Below are 16,563 nucleotides of genomic sequence, written 5' to 3'. Positions count from 1 at the left end.
TCGCCCCCTGCTGGCTATTAGAAAGAATACAAGTTTAAGGCATTTCAGCATTGGCTTCACTTTTCAGACCCGGGGGTGCCTCACTGATAACAATCCACCAACTCTCATCACATTTCTGTTTTGTTACAAACGAGAACAGAGAGTTGGCTGCTTGTCGAAAACTACAAGGACTTTAGTTCAGTCTAAATTTAGCTGAATGAAAGAACCATTGTGACATGCTGTCCTTAAAATCAGCAAGACGATTATGTAATAACTGTGATTGGTTTGTTAGAGGCACAGCTGGATATTGTTGGTAGAAAAGAAACAGAAACATTCACTAGGAGGAAATGTCTTAGTGACCAAAGGGGCAACATATTTCAAGCCTTTTGGTCCATTACACAAAATCATTGAAGAGGATGGAACATATTTATGTTTAAGAGCTTTCGGAGATTAGGTCTGTGTTATCATTTGTATGTATGACAGAATGACAGATAGAAGCAGAGGAAGGCTTTGAGACGTGATGGGTGGAGCGAGGGAGAAAATAAACCTGAGGAGAAAGAAGATGAAGTGAGGGGAGATCTTAAACATAGTGGAGAGAATGAGAAGGTGGGAGAGGAGGAAGTTACTGAGATGAAGATGAAAAGGCGAGTTTAGAGAGGGAGGGAGGGACGGACAAGAAGAGGAGTGAGGAAGTGAGTGTGAAAGAGAACGATGTCAAGAACGATGCGAGTGTAAGAAGATGTATCAAACACCCTCTCAAAGCAAACGACAGGCAATATTTTCCCTCCTGTATTATATAATTTTCGACTTCTCAGAGTAAGAAGTCCTCTGAGTGTTTGGACTCAAAGCTGCTAGCTACCACCTCTCAGGAAGAAAAAAAAAAAAGTAAGGAGAGCCACTGATGGAGTGCAAGAGAGAGAAAGATAAGTGTTTGAAAGATTGTCAGCTTTTGTGGGGTACAGTATCAAAGAGCAGCCGGGGGCGGGAGAGATGGTTAGAGATGTGCTGTGTGGGTGGACGAGTCACAGCGTGGACAGATGAAATAGATTAACTGGCTTTAACGCACACCCTCTAAGACAGTGTGGAGGATGCATGTGTGTGTGTGAGTGAGTGATTGAGTGTATGTGTGTATTTGAAGGAGTTGGGGAGAACCAGAGACAGAAAATAGAAAGATAAATCGCGGCGTAGTACGAGATGTTAGATTACTGAGAGATTGAATTGATAAAAGTTCTTCGTGACCTATCGAACCTCTCAGAGTACTACAGTATTACATGTAGCAGTAGAAATGCGGTACCGTATCAGTGCGTTCATGTTCCTGGCTTTACTGAATACTTGATGAGTAGATCCCAACACTTTGAACTTCTCTAAATCAGAGCATGTTGTTACATGACTGCCATCCTGGTACATTGGACTTAATTACAAAGAGAATAGCCGAGTCCTTTGAGATTCACCATAATAGAGTCATTAATAAGGGAGCAGCTCAACACCTGTCATTCAACATTAATATCACCGGCCGAGAGTATGCATAAAAGCCTTCTTAGATCTTGTCAAACGTCGTCTTTCACACTCGTGCAGGCAACAACTAGGGCTGAATAGCTCAGCTATGCACCGAACTCATAAAAAATACACCAGTAAAGTAAAAGTAACAGTAAAGCGCTTTATAGAGGAGCTAAACAATTAATCAAATCAGTTAATTATCTATTGTTCCACTGAGCTTTTAGCACTAGTCATAATGATGTCATAAACCGTTATTATGTAAAATCACATCAAGAACAAGCTTAAAAGGAATAGTTTCACTTTCTTGCCGAGAGTTAGACGAGAAGATCGATACCAATCTCATGTCTGTGCTTTAACAATGGAGATAGCACTTTCTCTTTAAGTTTTTGTAAGTTTAAGTTCTTAAGTTTTAATAATTAACATGTTATATCACTAATCTGTACACAGAAAAATGTACTTCAGGGATTCAATTTGTGTAGCCTACGCATTGAACAAACTAGATTAAACGTTAATTAATGAGCTTTAGAGGTGCTAGTAGCTCTGCTGTTTATGCTAAGCTAAGCTAGTTGACTCCTGGCCCTAGCTCCATAGTTAAAGAGGACCTATTATGCTTTTGTACTTTTTTCCCTTTCCTTTAGTGTGTTATATAGTTTTTTCTGTGCATGTAAAAGGTCTGCAAAGTTACAAAGCCTAAAGTCCACGCCAAAAGGGAGTTTGTCTCCCCCAAAGAAACACTGCTCATTTTCTTCCGTAACGTGGTGATGTCATCAAGTAACACATTTGCATAATACCTGCGTAGCGGCTCGTTTGGCACGCCGTCAAACAAAGCTAGTTAGAGCGGAGGTTGACCAATCACAACAGAGTGTGCCAGCTGACCAGGGGGGTTGGAAAGAGTTGCTGCAGCACAGCCGGTATGAGAAAAACAGTATGTGTTTTTTGAACATTAAAGCATGTAAACGTGTTCTGGTAAAAACCCAAAATACAAGTATGCACCTGAAAATGAGCATAATAGGTCCTCTTTATTGCACAGACATGAGAGAGTAAAAACGTGTGTTTCCCACAATGTCAAACTAATCCTTTAATAAAGGTTGCTCCCTGTCTCTCACCTGTGCACGGTGCTCACCAACAGAGAACTGAACCACAGCATAGTTGGATGAGGTGGGGCTCCCTTCAATGCGCTCCACTGTGGACGAGTCGATCTTCAGCTCGCTGCTGATCTCGGCGCTCTGGATGAAGTCCTCCGTCTTCAGGTCCTCCACGCGTTTCAGCTCCCCATCAGCCAGCTGGATGATGGAACCCTTGATGAAATATGGGGGGAGTGAGGCAGGCACCACCGCGCCGGACGAGTTGGGAGGAGGAGCAGAAGTGGCGACCAGACCCGGCGGAGCGGGAACAATGGGGAGATGAAGCTGGGCTTGGACCACTGCACCTGAAGCGGCCTGGTGATACGAGGCGCTGTGGGGTTCTAGAGTTTCTCCTTTGGGGGCCGTGGCAGCGATGTACGTGTGCGAGAGTGTGGTGGTAAACGGTGAGGCTTGGGTGGATGATGTTACGTGGGAGGTTACAGGTTCCAATGTGGTGACTCCACCTCCACTGACAGGAATAATGACCTGTTGGGAGCCAGGAATGAGTAAGTGCTGTTGTAGGCTGGTGTGGTAGCTGATTGGCGTATGCTGGCTCCCGCCGCCCCCTGCGATGTAACCGATGATAGGTGACTGGGGGTAGATGGTGGAGGGGAGCCCCATTGACAGTGACTCTGTAGCGCTGTGGGTGGTCTGGATAACGGTCTGAGGCGACAGCCTGCTGACAGCAGCTTTCAAGCTGTCGACACTTAACGGGGGTGGAAACGTGAAAGAGGAGGTGGTGTTGAAGGAGGAGGGTGTGCGATTGACAGGTTTGCCCAGGATGATGCCACCTTTCTCCAGGTGTGCGGGGGCAGAGGTTGTCAGCTTCTCAGGGCTGGCTCTGGGTGGTGCCAGCTGGTGGTCCCCGTGGCTGTTGGGCATTAGCATGAAAGAGGTTCTCAGCCCTGAGGGATCGTGGGTAGAGTAGTCTGAATGCAGGACCAGCTGGCGGGCCTCGTAGGAGGACAAAGACGAAGTGGCGTCCCGTGATTTGCTCCCCGCCTTAGAGAGGTTGGACTCGGGGGACACTCCATACCGCCGACCCCTTTCCAGCTCTCCATTGTGAAGCTCTCTGGATCTGGGGCCACTTTCCTCTTTCCTAGCGGGTCCGTCCGAATACTGCACCACAAGCTGGGACATCCCATGTCCCAGAGGATGGTGGTGGTGGTGCATCGACTGGGGAGGAAGGTGAACGCTTCCTTGGTAATGAGGTGACGGCACAGTCCGTGTTGAGGTCGACATTTGAACATGGTGAGGGGCGGGGTCTGTAGAAGGCGGAGGCATGGAGGTGCGCCCCGCGGACGCTCTCTGATGGTCATGTTTGGAGGCGTGTGAAGGGGCAGAGACCGTCTCCATGTGCGAGTGTCTCTGCGCGGCCAAAGAGGAGGAAGAGGAGGAGAAGGGGGGAGGTGGGGGAGGAGGTGGAAGCAGCTGAGGGGACATGTAGCCTGCGTACGGGGCGCTGTAGGGTGACGCTATAAACTGCATGTTGGGAGGCAGTTGGGCGTAATGGACAGTTCCTCCAACTGTGGACTGTGACAGGTGGGACGTATACACTGTAGGAAGAGATGAGACTAGCCTTAGTGACGAAGAGGAGGATAAAGAGTCTGATGTGGAGAAGAGGGATTTATACTGGTGGCCGTCAGACTGACTGGAGCTACGGTGTCCACCCACGGCACTCTCGTTCCCACCAGCCACGCTGGCAAGCCAGGCCATGTTCTCAGTGCGCTGGCTGTCGCTGGCAGGTGGGATGGTGGGTGAGCGAATGTCAGATGGTAATGTGCTTGAGGGGATCTCCCTCTTCTTTGGGGGCAGACATTCATTACTGCGTTCCTGGTTGGACTTCATGCTGACTTCGCCTCACGTCCCTCAACTGTACTTGCGTTATCGTTCCTTAACTTTTGGCCTTCTATAGCTTTTTCTTTGCTTTTTGTTCTCTCTAACTGACTTTTTATTTCACTTTCCTGTCTCTTTTTCCCACTTTTGATAATCTGTCCCTTGTCTCGCTTTAAGTAGCCCAATCTTTCCTCTCTTTCCCTCTCTATCCAGCTCACCCAAGGCTGTTGATTATCAGGTCTTTTCTTGACAACAAAGAAAATCCAGCCCCTAACAAGCAGGCAAGGAAGGATTAAAGATGGAGATGAAGATATGGAGGGGTGGTTAGAGGGGGAGGGGGTAGGGCGGTCTGTTTGGTCCAGAGGTCTTTTAGCGGCTGAAGGGTGAGCTCAGTGCGGTAGGGGAGAGAGTCACGACGTCACACCTGCTGCTGCCGCCGAGGACGACGGGGGGCCGAGTGCGTCGCACTTCATGCGGAATCATTTCCTTGCAAAAGCAAGCCTGCCCACACCCAGCACAATCCTGCGGAGGAGAGAGACGGGAAGACTGTTAGGAAAAGGTGTGGAGCTCAAACAGATGAGTAGTTTAATACAAATTTGAAGACATTTATATTTGTGTATGTGTGCAGTTTGTTTTCACCTAGACAGCAACCATAACGATCCTCCAAATTCCTACCGTCTAACACTGCACAAGTGCATCAGCTAAATTAGGCGCTGCACCAAGAGATTCAGGAGCACAACAAACTCCAAAAGCTCCAAGAAGAGAAACTGTTGAGCGATACGTTTACTACGATGAAGGTTGACCAACAGGCCACGAGCCAACGACATGTCGCCCTGCATCAACAAACTCTGGAGCTCAACAAACCAAAATCCCAAATAAAATATGTTTAAGAATTAAAAGTTCATTGTTCTTTGAAAGGGTGTGCTTGCATTATTATGCTAATAATATGATCATTATATCAGTGGCATAAAATGGTCTGACAGTAATAATAAAATAGACAATAATATAATTTATAGCAATTATTTTCTGGGACAGTAGATCGTCCAACAAATGTAGTTATCTTGACAGGACCAGGCGGTAGGGAAGTCACGGGAGGCGATACTTTAGTACAAAGTCGATGCCAAAATTCGGAAAATGTGTCTTCTATAGTACCGCAGGTGCCGTCAGGGCTCGAGACTAACGGTGTCCCGTCGTCCCGGGGGCGATAGAAAATGTGTTTGGGACGCAGTAAACTCACTATCGATGTGTCCTGGGGACGCAAACTATTTTATCCCTGATAATGCTACATTGCGAACAACGAATCCATGTTGAAATCAGCAGGACGAGAGCTAGTTAACTTTAGCTGTTAGCTCCCTGCAGGACTGTGTTGCTTACCAGCTACTAACATTTACTAGCTCTCGCCCTTCTGATTTCAACATGGGAGGTGCCATTGTTAAATTATGATGCATTCAGGCTCTATCCAGTAAAAATTAGTGGGCAAAGGTAAATTCTAACGTTGTAATTCTAATGCAATCTTGTAAAATGTAGTTTTTGGTGAGAAATTGAATAAATACAGTTGTTTAAAGGAGATTTTTTCACAGCAATATAAGATAGATAATAGAGAGGGAATTGTTCCAAACAAAAATCAGTATGCAAACGGTAATAAAGGAGTGTATGTTGATAATCATTGAATTTATTGTTTTACTTTTGTTTTGTGCCATGGTATCGAATTGGTATGGAATTTCACTGGTATTGGTATCCACTACTACATTTCTGGGATGTCTACAAGGCAGTGCAACTATCAATTTACATATAAAAATAGAATAGTGGTTAGTTTGCCCTCGATCGTTCATAGATACGGGATATGGGAAACGTATCTTCATACTATAGTTGAAGCATCTTGACATAAAACTGGATCGAAGCATTTGTTATTGTGCATTTGGAGACACTGAGAATCTTTAGAGGGCCTTTTATGTAACTGATCTGGAACATCACAGAATATGATGTTAGACCACATAATAACACAGCTCTTGTACGGGTGATGACTCCGATTATCTGATCTCTGCAGCTGCCAAGCCACAACAGATTTAATCTTTCAAACCAGAATGAATGACCTCTGAGACTTCCTAAAGGCTTATTTGCTAATTCCTACAGAGTGATACCAATTGCACCTACTGTGTGCGTGTGTGTGTGTGTGTGTGTGTGTGTGTGTGTGTGTGTGTGTGTGTGTGTGTGTGTGTGCGTGTGTGTTCTATTGGACGAGGGATATCTTGCATCTCAAGCAGATTCCTGTGATTTAAGAAGAGTGTCGCATTGCTACTACTATAACACAACTGCAGAGCGTAGGAGTAAACAGACATGCAAATTCCCATGTACATACTGTATAAGAACACCCCCCCGCCCATACACACTCACAGGCTAGTGGTAGTGGTAGTGAGCACACACACTTTCTCAAGCACGCACCATCTGTTCAATCAAGCAGGCATGACTCAGAGGTGCCGTTGATCGGTGAGCTTTTAGCACTGAGGTGCACTCCTCTCTGCCTTTCCCTCCTTTAGACTCGTCTCCTGCCTCAGCCTGCCCACCTCTCCTCCTTCAGAACTCCATTCTCAATTATCATTCTTCCATCTAATGGTTTTATGCTCTTAATCGCCTCTCAATGTCTTTTGCTTCTCTTCTCTTGGCGTCCTTTCACATTTATCTTCTGCTTATTTCTCTCCTTTACCGCACCCCATTCAACGTACTCAGTACTGTTCACGCTGTGTACAGTCGGATAGATTAAAAAAAAATGAAACTCTTATTTAACAAGCTGTTGCTCAAATTAAAACTTTGACATAAGAGGAACATTATGTGTCGGAGAGCTGTGAGATCAGAGACATTTCATATCAGCTGTCACATCAAACGCTGACAGTGTCTGTACATCCAGCCGCAGATCTGTTCCTGCTGCCATCTACGGTTGCTTTTATCTTCAGAGCTAGGCACGTTATGTCTGACAGTTCACTCTGGCATGTGAAAAAGGTTTCCAGGAGAAATATGAGATGCATTGTGTGATGGGATACATTGTGCTGCTGTTACAATAATAAGCAGGGATTGCTATAGGCAAGATTGTTATTGCAACAGACGGGGTGTAAACTACAAGTACAAGAAAAGTGGTTTGTCACCTTGCATGGCTGCTGAGTTGTACAATGGGAACTTCAAATTATTCAAAACAGGAACTTAAACCTGCATTACCCGATTTGTAGCCATGAGGGGGCAGCAGAAACAAGCAGCAAACACAACAGATTTTTACCACATGAAGTTATGTCAAACTATTCCCTATTTACACATCCAGCAGACATGGAGCAACATTAGCGTTTACTTGAAGTTGGGTTTCTAGCAACCCGGCAAATGAAAGACCAATATTCACTCTCTAATATCCACTGTGTTCACCACTTAGTCTGCTGTTTAGTATTGGAACAGGGAGGCACAGGGGGATTTTAGAACTTCTTAGCTGAAAACAGCTGCCTGCTGTGTATGAACACCACACTGAAAAGAGGCTGAAAATAGAGCTGCAACAATTAATCGATTCGTTGTCAACTATTAAATTAATCGGCAACTATTTTAAAAATTGATTAATCGGTTTGAGCAATTTTTTAAGAAAAGAAAAAAGTCAAAATTCTCTGATTCCAGCTTCTTAAATTTGAATATTTTCTGGTTTCTTTACTCCTCTGTGACAGAAAACTGAATATCTTTGAGTTGTTTATGACAAAACAAGACATTTGAGGACGTCATCTTGGGCTTTGGGAAATGCTGATTGTAATTTTTCACCATTTTCTGACATTTTATAGGCCAAACAACTGATCAATTAATCGAGAAAATAATCGACAGATTAATTGACAATGAAAATAATCGTTAGTTGCAGCCCTAGCTGAAAAACAATGAGGTGAAAGGTGCTAAAATGCTCCGTAGACCCGAGGAGAACTGAAGTGAACTCTTGTGGGTTTGTCACCTACAAGTGACACCTTTCACATTACACACAGTCATTTGATTCATTGTTAATAAAGCAGCTTTAACTGAATTACTGCAGGAGCAGAGGAGGAGATAAAGACACACAAACACACACAATAATCCTGGGGAGAAACCCATGAATTTTCAAGCAATCCTGCAGTGTTACTGAGAGAGTAAAAGAGAGAGAAAGAATAGAAAGAGACAGAGAGTGAGGGAGAAGAAGGAGTGGAAGTGGAGAAAAAGAGCAGCATGAAGTGTGGGAAACGTTAGTATTTTGAATAAAATAAAAACAACTACAACAACAATTAATGAAGGAAGAGTCTGAGGAGGATCGACGAAGGGATTTCAGGGAGGAATAAAGAGAGGCAGGAAAGAGAGAGAGAGAGAGAGAGAGAGAGAGCGAGAGAGGCAAGCTGACCTACATTGCAAAAAGAGAGAGTATTGCTTCACTGAAACTGACACTCAAACACACATTCACTGAAAAGCTATGTCACCTGAATCTTGCTGAGTTTGCAGCTGTGTGTGTGTGTGTGTGTGTGTGTGTGTGAGTGTGGGTGAATTTGTGTGTTGATATCAGATGACCTGTAACCCAAGCCGTCTGTCCTCCATGTGCTTTAGTCTCTCTCTCACACACACACACTCAGTCACAAACACAATGATCCACCTAACCAAAGTCTGTGTGCATGTGTGAGTCAGTAACCTGAATCATTCACTCGTGCATTATACTATTGTCCTTCTACGGTCAAAACAGTGGAGGTTCTCAGGTTTCTTTCCTTCACACTCACACAGAGCGTACTACTGGATGAATTGTAAAGTCCTCACACTGTCTGATGTTTGTGATTACAACGCTGCAGGGAGACAGAACCAAACTGATCTTTCTTGTATCAATTATGTATAAAAAAATGTCCTTTTTAAAGTTACATGTTACAGTAATACACATTAAATCATATACTCTCTAATTGAGAATATGAGAATCTATAATTTATAAATCCTTCTAGTTTACCGAAGCAGTAATGGGGTGCTTTGCGGTTATGGAGCCAGTGCTGCAATAGTAGGCCAACGATACTGTAACTACGGTCATTTGCAACAATTGTTTACAGCAGCAACAGACATTCAAAGACACAAACAGTGAGTTTCACAGTTCTACATCTCTAAGCAACTTCCTAAACTTCACTGAACAGCCAATACAGTATATTCAATGCAAAGTCTAAGTTTCTCTGCACTAAATGTGTGCAATGTTCTTCAACTTAGTGACATATACAGTAAGTATCTGCCCTAGAGGCCTCTATACAGTACACTCTTAGGATGGTAAGCAATATTATCATATGACATTTTTGGTTCCGATTGAATCACATATAAGCTATGTAAAAAATATTATAAACAATGACATTCAGGGCTCAACCATAAGGATTGTCTGCTTGCTCGGGGCAAGTAAAATGCTGCATCGGGCTAGGTAATCTAACAACTCACTTGCCTTATCGGGCAAAAAAATAAAAAATAAACACATAGTTTTTTCCAGAGCTGATGATGGAAGTAGCTAAGGAGTGAGCTAAGGCTGCCCCGATACTTAGTAAAAATGTTATATGCGTTCAAACTATTCAGTAAAAATCAGGGGGCGAAGGTAAATTATAATGTTATCATGAAATATAATCTTGTAAAATCTTTTGGTTTTTGGCGAGAAACTTGAATAATAAATAAATACAGTTGTTTTCACAGCAATACAAAAGCAAAAAAGACATAATTAAAACAACTAATGCCAAGATTTTCTTTTCATCAAAGCAAATATTTAAATAAAAATACAATAATTTATTTCCTAATCATTTGAATTGTACGTTTTATGCAAATAACCACTATAAATGACAATAATAAAGTAAAAGGATAACATTTAGACATTTGACGGTTTACCCTGACCTCTGGATGGTTGAAATTATTTTTCAGGACGATGGTGAAAAAAATTAGTCTGGAGCCTTGTATACCAGCTGTTATAACGAAACAAAACAAAACATACAAAAAAAAACAATCATAGCTCATCGACAATTGGCAACTGGTATTGGCGCAAGCGAGCATTTAGTGTTAGTGTTATGTGGGAGAAAATCCAGATTTATTAGATGAAACATGACAATTAACTAATGAAAAATAAATAAAACAATTTGTATAGGGGCAAGTAAAAAATGACTTAGGGCAAGTGAATTTATGACCCACTTGCCTGACTGGGCAACTGAATAAAAAACCATTAACGTTGAACCCTGACATTACACTTCTACAGTATTTAACAAATGCAGCGTTAATCTCTTTGTGTAGTTTTTGTTGATGCTACCAACTGTGCTGCATTCAGCTTTAGTTGTTAGCAGCAACAGCTTGATCTATAATTAGACGCAGGTCTGTCCAGTCCATAAACAAAAAAATCAACTTAAACTCCTCTTAAAACAAGAACCTCCATTCAGCTTTGCATTTCAACTCAAGATGTAAAGAAGAATAATGCATTACATCACTTTAAAAATGGCTTATATAGGGTTCTGTATTATATTATAGTGAGAGGGAGTAGTAGTGGGGGCCCTATGCTTGGGTTTCTTTTTTAGATTTTTGTTGAGGTGTCAGGAGGCCCAACAATCACAGGCTGAGCATGAGTGAAACATCACAACATGCAAACCACTAAGGACATTAGGCTACAGAATATGTTAATACATGAATGTTTATTAAGAATACTAGATAATTATACAAAAATATTAACTTTGTTTTGTCATCAACTCACCAACAAGTCATTTTGTCTCCAAAAGCATTTAGATGACCTCTACAGTAATATAAAAACGGGTGTGCAGCTACATATGTCTGCTGCATTTGAGTGTGTGTGTGTGTGTGTGTGTGTGTGTGTGTGTGTGTGTGCGTGTGCGTGTGTGTGTGCGTGTGTGTGTGTGTGTGTGTGCGTGCCTGATCGCCCAGTCATAATCATAATCACGATCAAAGGGATAAGTCCAACGTGATGTGTTATCTCACTGCTAAATATAGTTCAACTGGAAAGTATAGTGTTGCTGCAGGCTCATACTTCTCTGTCTCTCTCTACTTCTTCTCTATTTCTTCCTCTGTAGCTTTTTGCCTATGTGCTTTTTCATTAGTGTGGGTGTGTGCTTGCATGTGTGTGTTTGCATATGTGCGTGTGTGTGTGTGTGTGTGAACAGTACAGGGAGCCTTGCCAGACTGGGAACTCTGACAAGGCTGCCACTTTATTCCCTGTCACTCTCCGCTAGTGATTACACACAAACAACAACAAACACACACACACACATACGGGAGTATGGTCAGATAGTGAGGGAGTAATGGAGGATGTGCCATTGACAGATGGAGACGGAGAGTTAGAGAAGCAGGGGAGGAGGAGAGGGAGGGGGTGACGGAGGACAAAAAGAGAAGCAGAGAGAGAGAGAGAGAGAGAGAGAGAGTGGTTAAGAGTTACACAAACAAAGAGAGACGGAGATGGAGAGAAACAAATGACTGTGAGAGAGAGTCTCTTTCGGAAAACAAACACTTAGGCAGCGTTGCATGACTTGCACTTTCTCACCCCTCAATAACCCTGAGGGTGGGCGGGTAGGGTGGAGGGGTGGTGGTGGTGTAGGGATAGACAGACAGTCAGTCAGTGAGAGCCTGAGAAATAAAAAAGAGCCAAATGGAAAGAGGAATGAGAGAAGAGAAGACAAAGAAGACAAAGAAGAGAAGAGAAGAGAAGAGAAGACAAGACAAGACAAGACAAGACAAGACAAGACAAGACAAGACAAGACAAGAGAAGACAAGAGAAGAGAAGAGAAAGACTAGAAGAGACGAGACGAAAAGAGGAGCAGGGAGGGGAGACACTTCAGGACGACGGGCGAATGTTAGAAACGAGCGACGACGATTGTAGGAAAAACTAGGGCAGACGCAGTACGCACTTATAAATGACATACTGTGATACAACAAGACAAGCTTTCCGCACACACACACACACACACACATGCTGACTCTCTCTCTCGCTCCCACACACACTTCATTCAGAGCAAACTGTGTGAAGTGTACTTACCAGGGTAGCAGGAGTAGCCCACTTCTGCAGCATGCTTTCTCTCCCCCTCTCATTCCTCCTCTCCTCCCTCAACTCCTCTCTTCTCCTGCTCTGCCGTGTCCTTTGTAAAGCACCCTCTCTCTCTCTCTCTCTCTCTCTCCGTCTCCCTCTCTCCCTCTCTCCCCCTCAAGCGGAAAATCCCGAGCAGATTCAGTGTACTTGTGCTACAAACTGCTCTCGGCCTTTCTCACCCCCCTCCACACACTCTCACACACACACACACACTCCTAAATCTTGACAGCGAGGAAGGAAGCTCCCTCACTACCACTGATACGCAGGTGATCTCACACACACACACACACAGAATTGGTAGCACACACTTTCTTGCACACGCCCACGGGGAGGGAGTCCCGCATGCAGAGCTCCAACGTGTATTATGCAAGGGGCTGAATGCGAGCCAGAGCTCTCACACTGTCTGCCCTACACACACACACACACACACACACACACAGGGCCCCTCCCACGGTTCGCTCGGCCAACTTCATCAGGTATTCATTCAAAAAACACACACACGCCAGCTGGCTGCACGCCCAGAGACCGCTTACAAGCAGCGAAAGAGAACGAGAGAGAGGGAGAGGGTGGGAGGTTGTTACAGTGAGAAGGGCAGAGAGGGGGAGTGTGGGAGAGATAAAGAGGGAAGGGAGGGAGTAAGCAGTAGAGATTATAGAGAGAGTACATGAAAGACACACATGGACAACTCGTGTACACACACAGATATGCGTGTATCTGGGGGATGAAACTATTTTTTTCCTCCATTTATTGATGAATCATGAACTATAAAAAAATGTTAAACAATGGGGAAAAATGTTCATCACAATTTCCAAAATAGTTTATTTTTATCCAACGAGTTAAAACCAAAATATTCTATTTATAATGATATAAAACAGAATAAAAAGCACCACATTTGAGAAGCTGGAACCAGAGAATATTTGGCATTTTTAGTTGATAAATGTTAAACAGTTATTAATGAATATTCTGTTAATCAACAATTTGATTAATTGACAAATCATTTCAGGATTGTGTGTATCATCAATACAGATAAATGCAGGTAAATACCCTAAATACATCCACTTTCACATATTATTCTCCCCTTTTGCAGATACTGTAGGCGTTGTGCTGCACTTCCTGCTTTCGACCACTAGATGTCATGACTGATTGCCTGCCTGACGGCGTGCAGCAGTCTATTTCTGTTAGTTAGCTGACCTAGTTAAAAGACCATTTGGAAGTAAATATAGATGAAATGTGCTCCTCAATGCTAAGAGATGCAGCAGGGAAGAAGTGAGTACTCACTCATAAGATGTTAACACACACACTGACTCACATGCAGAGTAGTAAGGATTCCCACTGGACTCAATGGGTCTAAACATGCACTAAAAACACACATCCTGTTTGTGTTGGTTGTTCTTCCTGTCAGCTTGATAGTGACAACACTGGATATTCGTGGAGTGTTTAACTACTGCAGGGCAGGAGACATTTCAAAGTTTCCTTTTCATGTGGTAAAGAGGACTAAAAGAACTAACAAATTGTACCCAGAGAGGCTCGGCCGGATAAGAGGATTGAAAAGTGGTAATCTGAGAGTTCTTTGTGCCCTTTTTTGTTTTAGTTTGGAAGGCATTTTTGGTGATAATCACTCAGAGTGATGGTGTTTGTTTCTCTTCTTGGACTCTGGAGGAAGTTGACTTTCCGTAGATGCTGTTCCATCTTTTGTTAGTTGTTGTTGTTGCCCTTATTGAAAATACAGTTCCTCATTTGCTACAGTGGTGTGCCCACAAATCACAAAATATCCTTCCTGTTTTGACATTAAACCATGTAGTTGTTTAAAACATTTTTTTTTACGAAATATGGGGCACTTTCGGAAGTTATGACTTTATCAAAGTGTCTATGTTTTAACCAGTTTGTCTTGCAAACAAACCACTACAGCATTGTCTATAATATCACTATTGAGTTATAAAAGAAAATGATCTAAGTTACAGCCTAAAGTAAGACAGCAGGACGTAGAGAGACAGAATGACAAAATATAGATAGAGAGAGACTCAATAAAACACAGACAGAAAGCCAAATCAGAAGAGACTGAGAGAAAACCAGACGAGACTATTTGTTTCACAGTCGTTTCCGTTGCCTTGGCAGCTAATTGGAGCCTCTCGGCATTTAATCATAATTCATTTGTGTGGGTTTGTTTACAATCTGCCGTCAAGTGAAAGCATTGAGAGAGAGAGATAGAGAGCGAGGGTGGAGAACGGGCACAAAGAGACGAATCAGTTATGAGAGAATTCTTTGAATGGTGATTTTAGTTGTGTCTCTGTAATGTCTTTGCTCAGCTGGTCTGTCTCTACGTCTATAACTTTCTCAGTCCAGCCGAGGTGGCCACACGTCAAGGATCTTCCATTATGCTCTAAACCCACATAAATATCCAGTTTCTTCACCATTTCCACCAAGGATCCAGCTTTATGTTTTATATTTTAATAACTGCAGAGCATCACTAAATGTCTAGAATATCACCACTAGATCATAACTTGGTAATATCGAGTGTCACTCCTTCTGCAAAATCCATGTTTTATTTTCCCTGAGCATAAAAATCTCTTTATAAACCTGTCACTTCCTCATAATTCACATCTCTACTTCATGACTAATGGACTTTATATGCATTACGTGAAGTCACTGAGGTCTCTTTTATACAGCTGGAGCTTGAAAACATCATGGGGAACTTGTTAAGTGTTACTGAATGCAGATATCGCAACTCTACTCGTTTTTTTCACAATGGGATACTGAAATTATCTACTTGTTGTAAACAAGCCACTATGCTGAGCTGTAAGCAGCACTGCTTGAAGTGGGCCGGTACTCACCGGTACTTCTACATTTTACTCCTTGGTGTATCGTGACTGTTTCTTGCCACCTGAACTTCTTTCAAGCTGCCGGTGTTATGTTGAAGTCTGTTCCTCTGTCGAATAGTGTTTCCCTCCTGTTAAAATGATCGCGCCCACCTCGGTAGTTAGGGTTAGGGATAAGGGTTGGTTCAGGTTTAGGTAGGGGGAAACACATATCGACGGGAAACAGTACTCGACACAACACCAGTACTCTTTTCTGCCCTCTCCATATCAGGTTCTCTGGGAGATTCATAATGGCGATTCATAACGGCGTAGCGCCAGAGCATTTGCGCCGCGCCTCATAAACCGTATGAACATAAAAACTATGTGGGGAGCATCTCGACGAGCCGACGCACGCCACGGGGAGAGAGGGTGAGAACGATGTTCGTCATAACTTTTTTTATTTGTGAACAAATATAATTAATGAAACATTATTTAAAGGTTTTCTGAATCTGCTCTTTCAGGTCAAACATTTCCAGAAGAATTAAATGTTCAAATGAAGACTGTGATATGTGTAAATAATAAAATAATAGTTTAACTACTAGTAATAATGGTCCAAAATTATGTAAAATTGCATAGTTTTAAGTCAAAAACCTTCAAATTTCTCCTAGTACCTTTTATTTACTGTAGAAATTCAGAGTGTGTCTCTTTATCCTGCTGTATGATCATGTAGGAGCGTCCTGACTGGGACACTGCTCCTAAAACCTGAATGATACCTGACTATACTATAGGCTACAGATAACACAGGAAAGCACTTTAACTATTAACACGATGTGTAAATATACAAACACATCACCTTAACCCTATAATGTTCAAGTTGGAATATTATTGGAGTATTACAGGCGTACTAGAGAAGATGCATTGCCCAAGTATAATAATATAGCAATAAAACCACAGCTGATTATGACCGGCACAGTATAACATGCTTAAAAAAAAAAGAATAAATGTGAATAAGACACAAGGGATGGCTGATAACGGCCGATACACCTGCCAACATGTGAATAGGATGTGAAGAGGAGTACTGGCACTTCAAGCACTGGTAACCAGGAGAAATAAACAAAAACAAACCTTGTAATTTTCTTTTTTGTGATGTCTTTGAAGTTTTACTTTGGATAATATAATCTTCATAATAGGAATCAATGTAATGTTTAGTGCAGCAAAATCTTCCTCAACAAATACTGCTCTACTCTCTCCTTCTGTGTCACAGTCTCAG

At 42.7% G+C, this 16,563-nt stretch overlaps 1 protein-coding gene across 3 annotated transcripts in view; it reads right to left on the bottom strand.

Moving 5' to 3' along the window:
• Nucleotides 1-16,563, bottom strand: part of atxn1a (ataxin 1a) — a 114,070-nt gene that overhangs the window by 8,632 nt on the left and 88,875 nt on the right. For 2 of the 3 annotated variants that reach the window (XM_074613184.1, XM_074613185.1), the window contains one exon: nucleotides 2,583-4,958. In XM_074613184.1, the coding sequence (XP_074469285.1) occupies nucleotides 2,583-4,448 (1,866 nt within the window). In that variant the 5' untranslated portion in view covers nucleotides 4,449-4,958. Of the gene's footprint in view, nucleotides 1-2,582; nucleotides 4,959-12,447; nucleotides 12,866-16,563 lie in introns of those variants that run through there. The other variant, XM_074613187.1, reaches the window with a different exon arrangement.

This window comes from Sebastes fasciatus, chromosome 17 (genome assembly GCF_043250625.1).
Source record: "Sebastes fasciatus isolate fSebFas1 chromosome 17, fSebFas1.pri, whole genome shotgun sequence".
Classification (NCBI taxonomy): domain Eukaryota; kingdom Metazoa; phylum Chordata; class Actinopteri; order Perciformes; family Sebastidae; genus Sebastes; species Sebastes fasciatus.
Note: the sequence above shows the minus strand (reverse complement) of the source record. Positions and strands in the feature narration are given on the sequence as shown.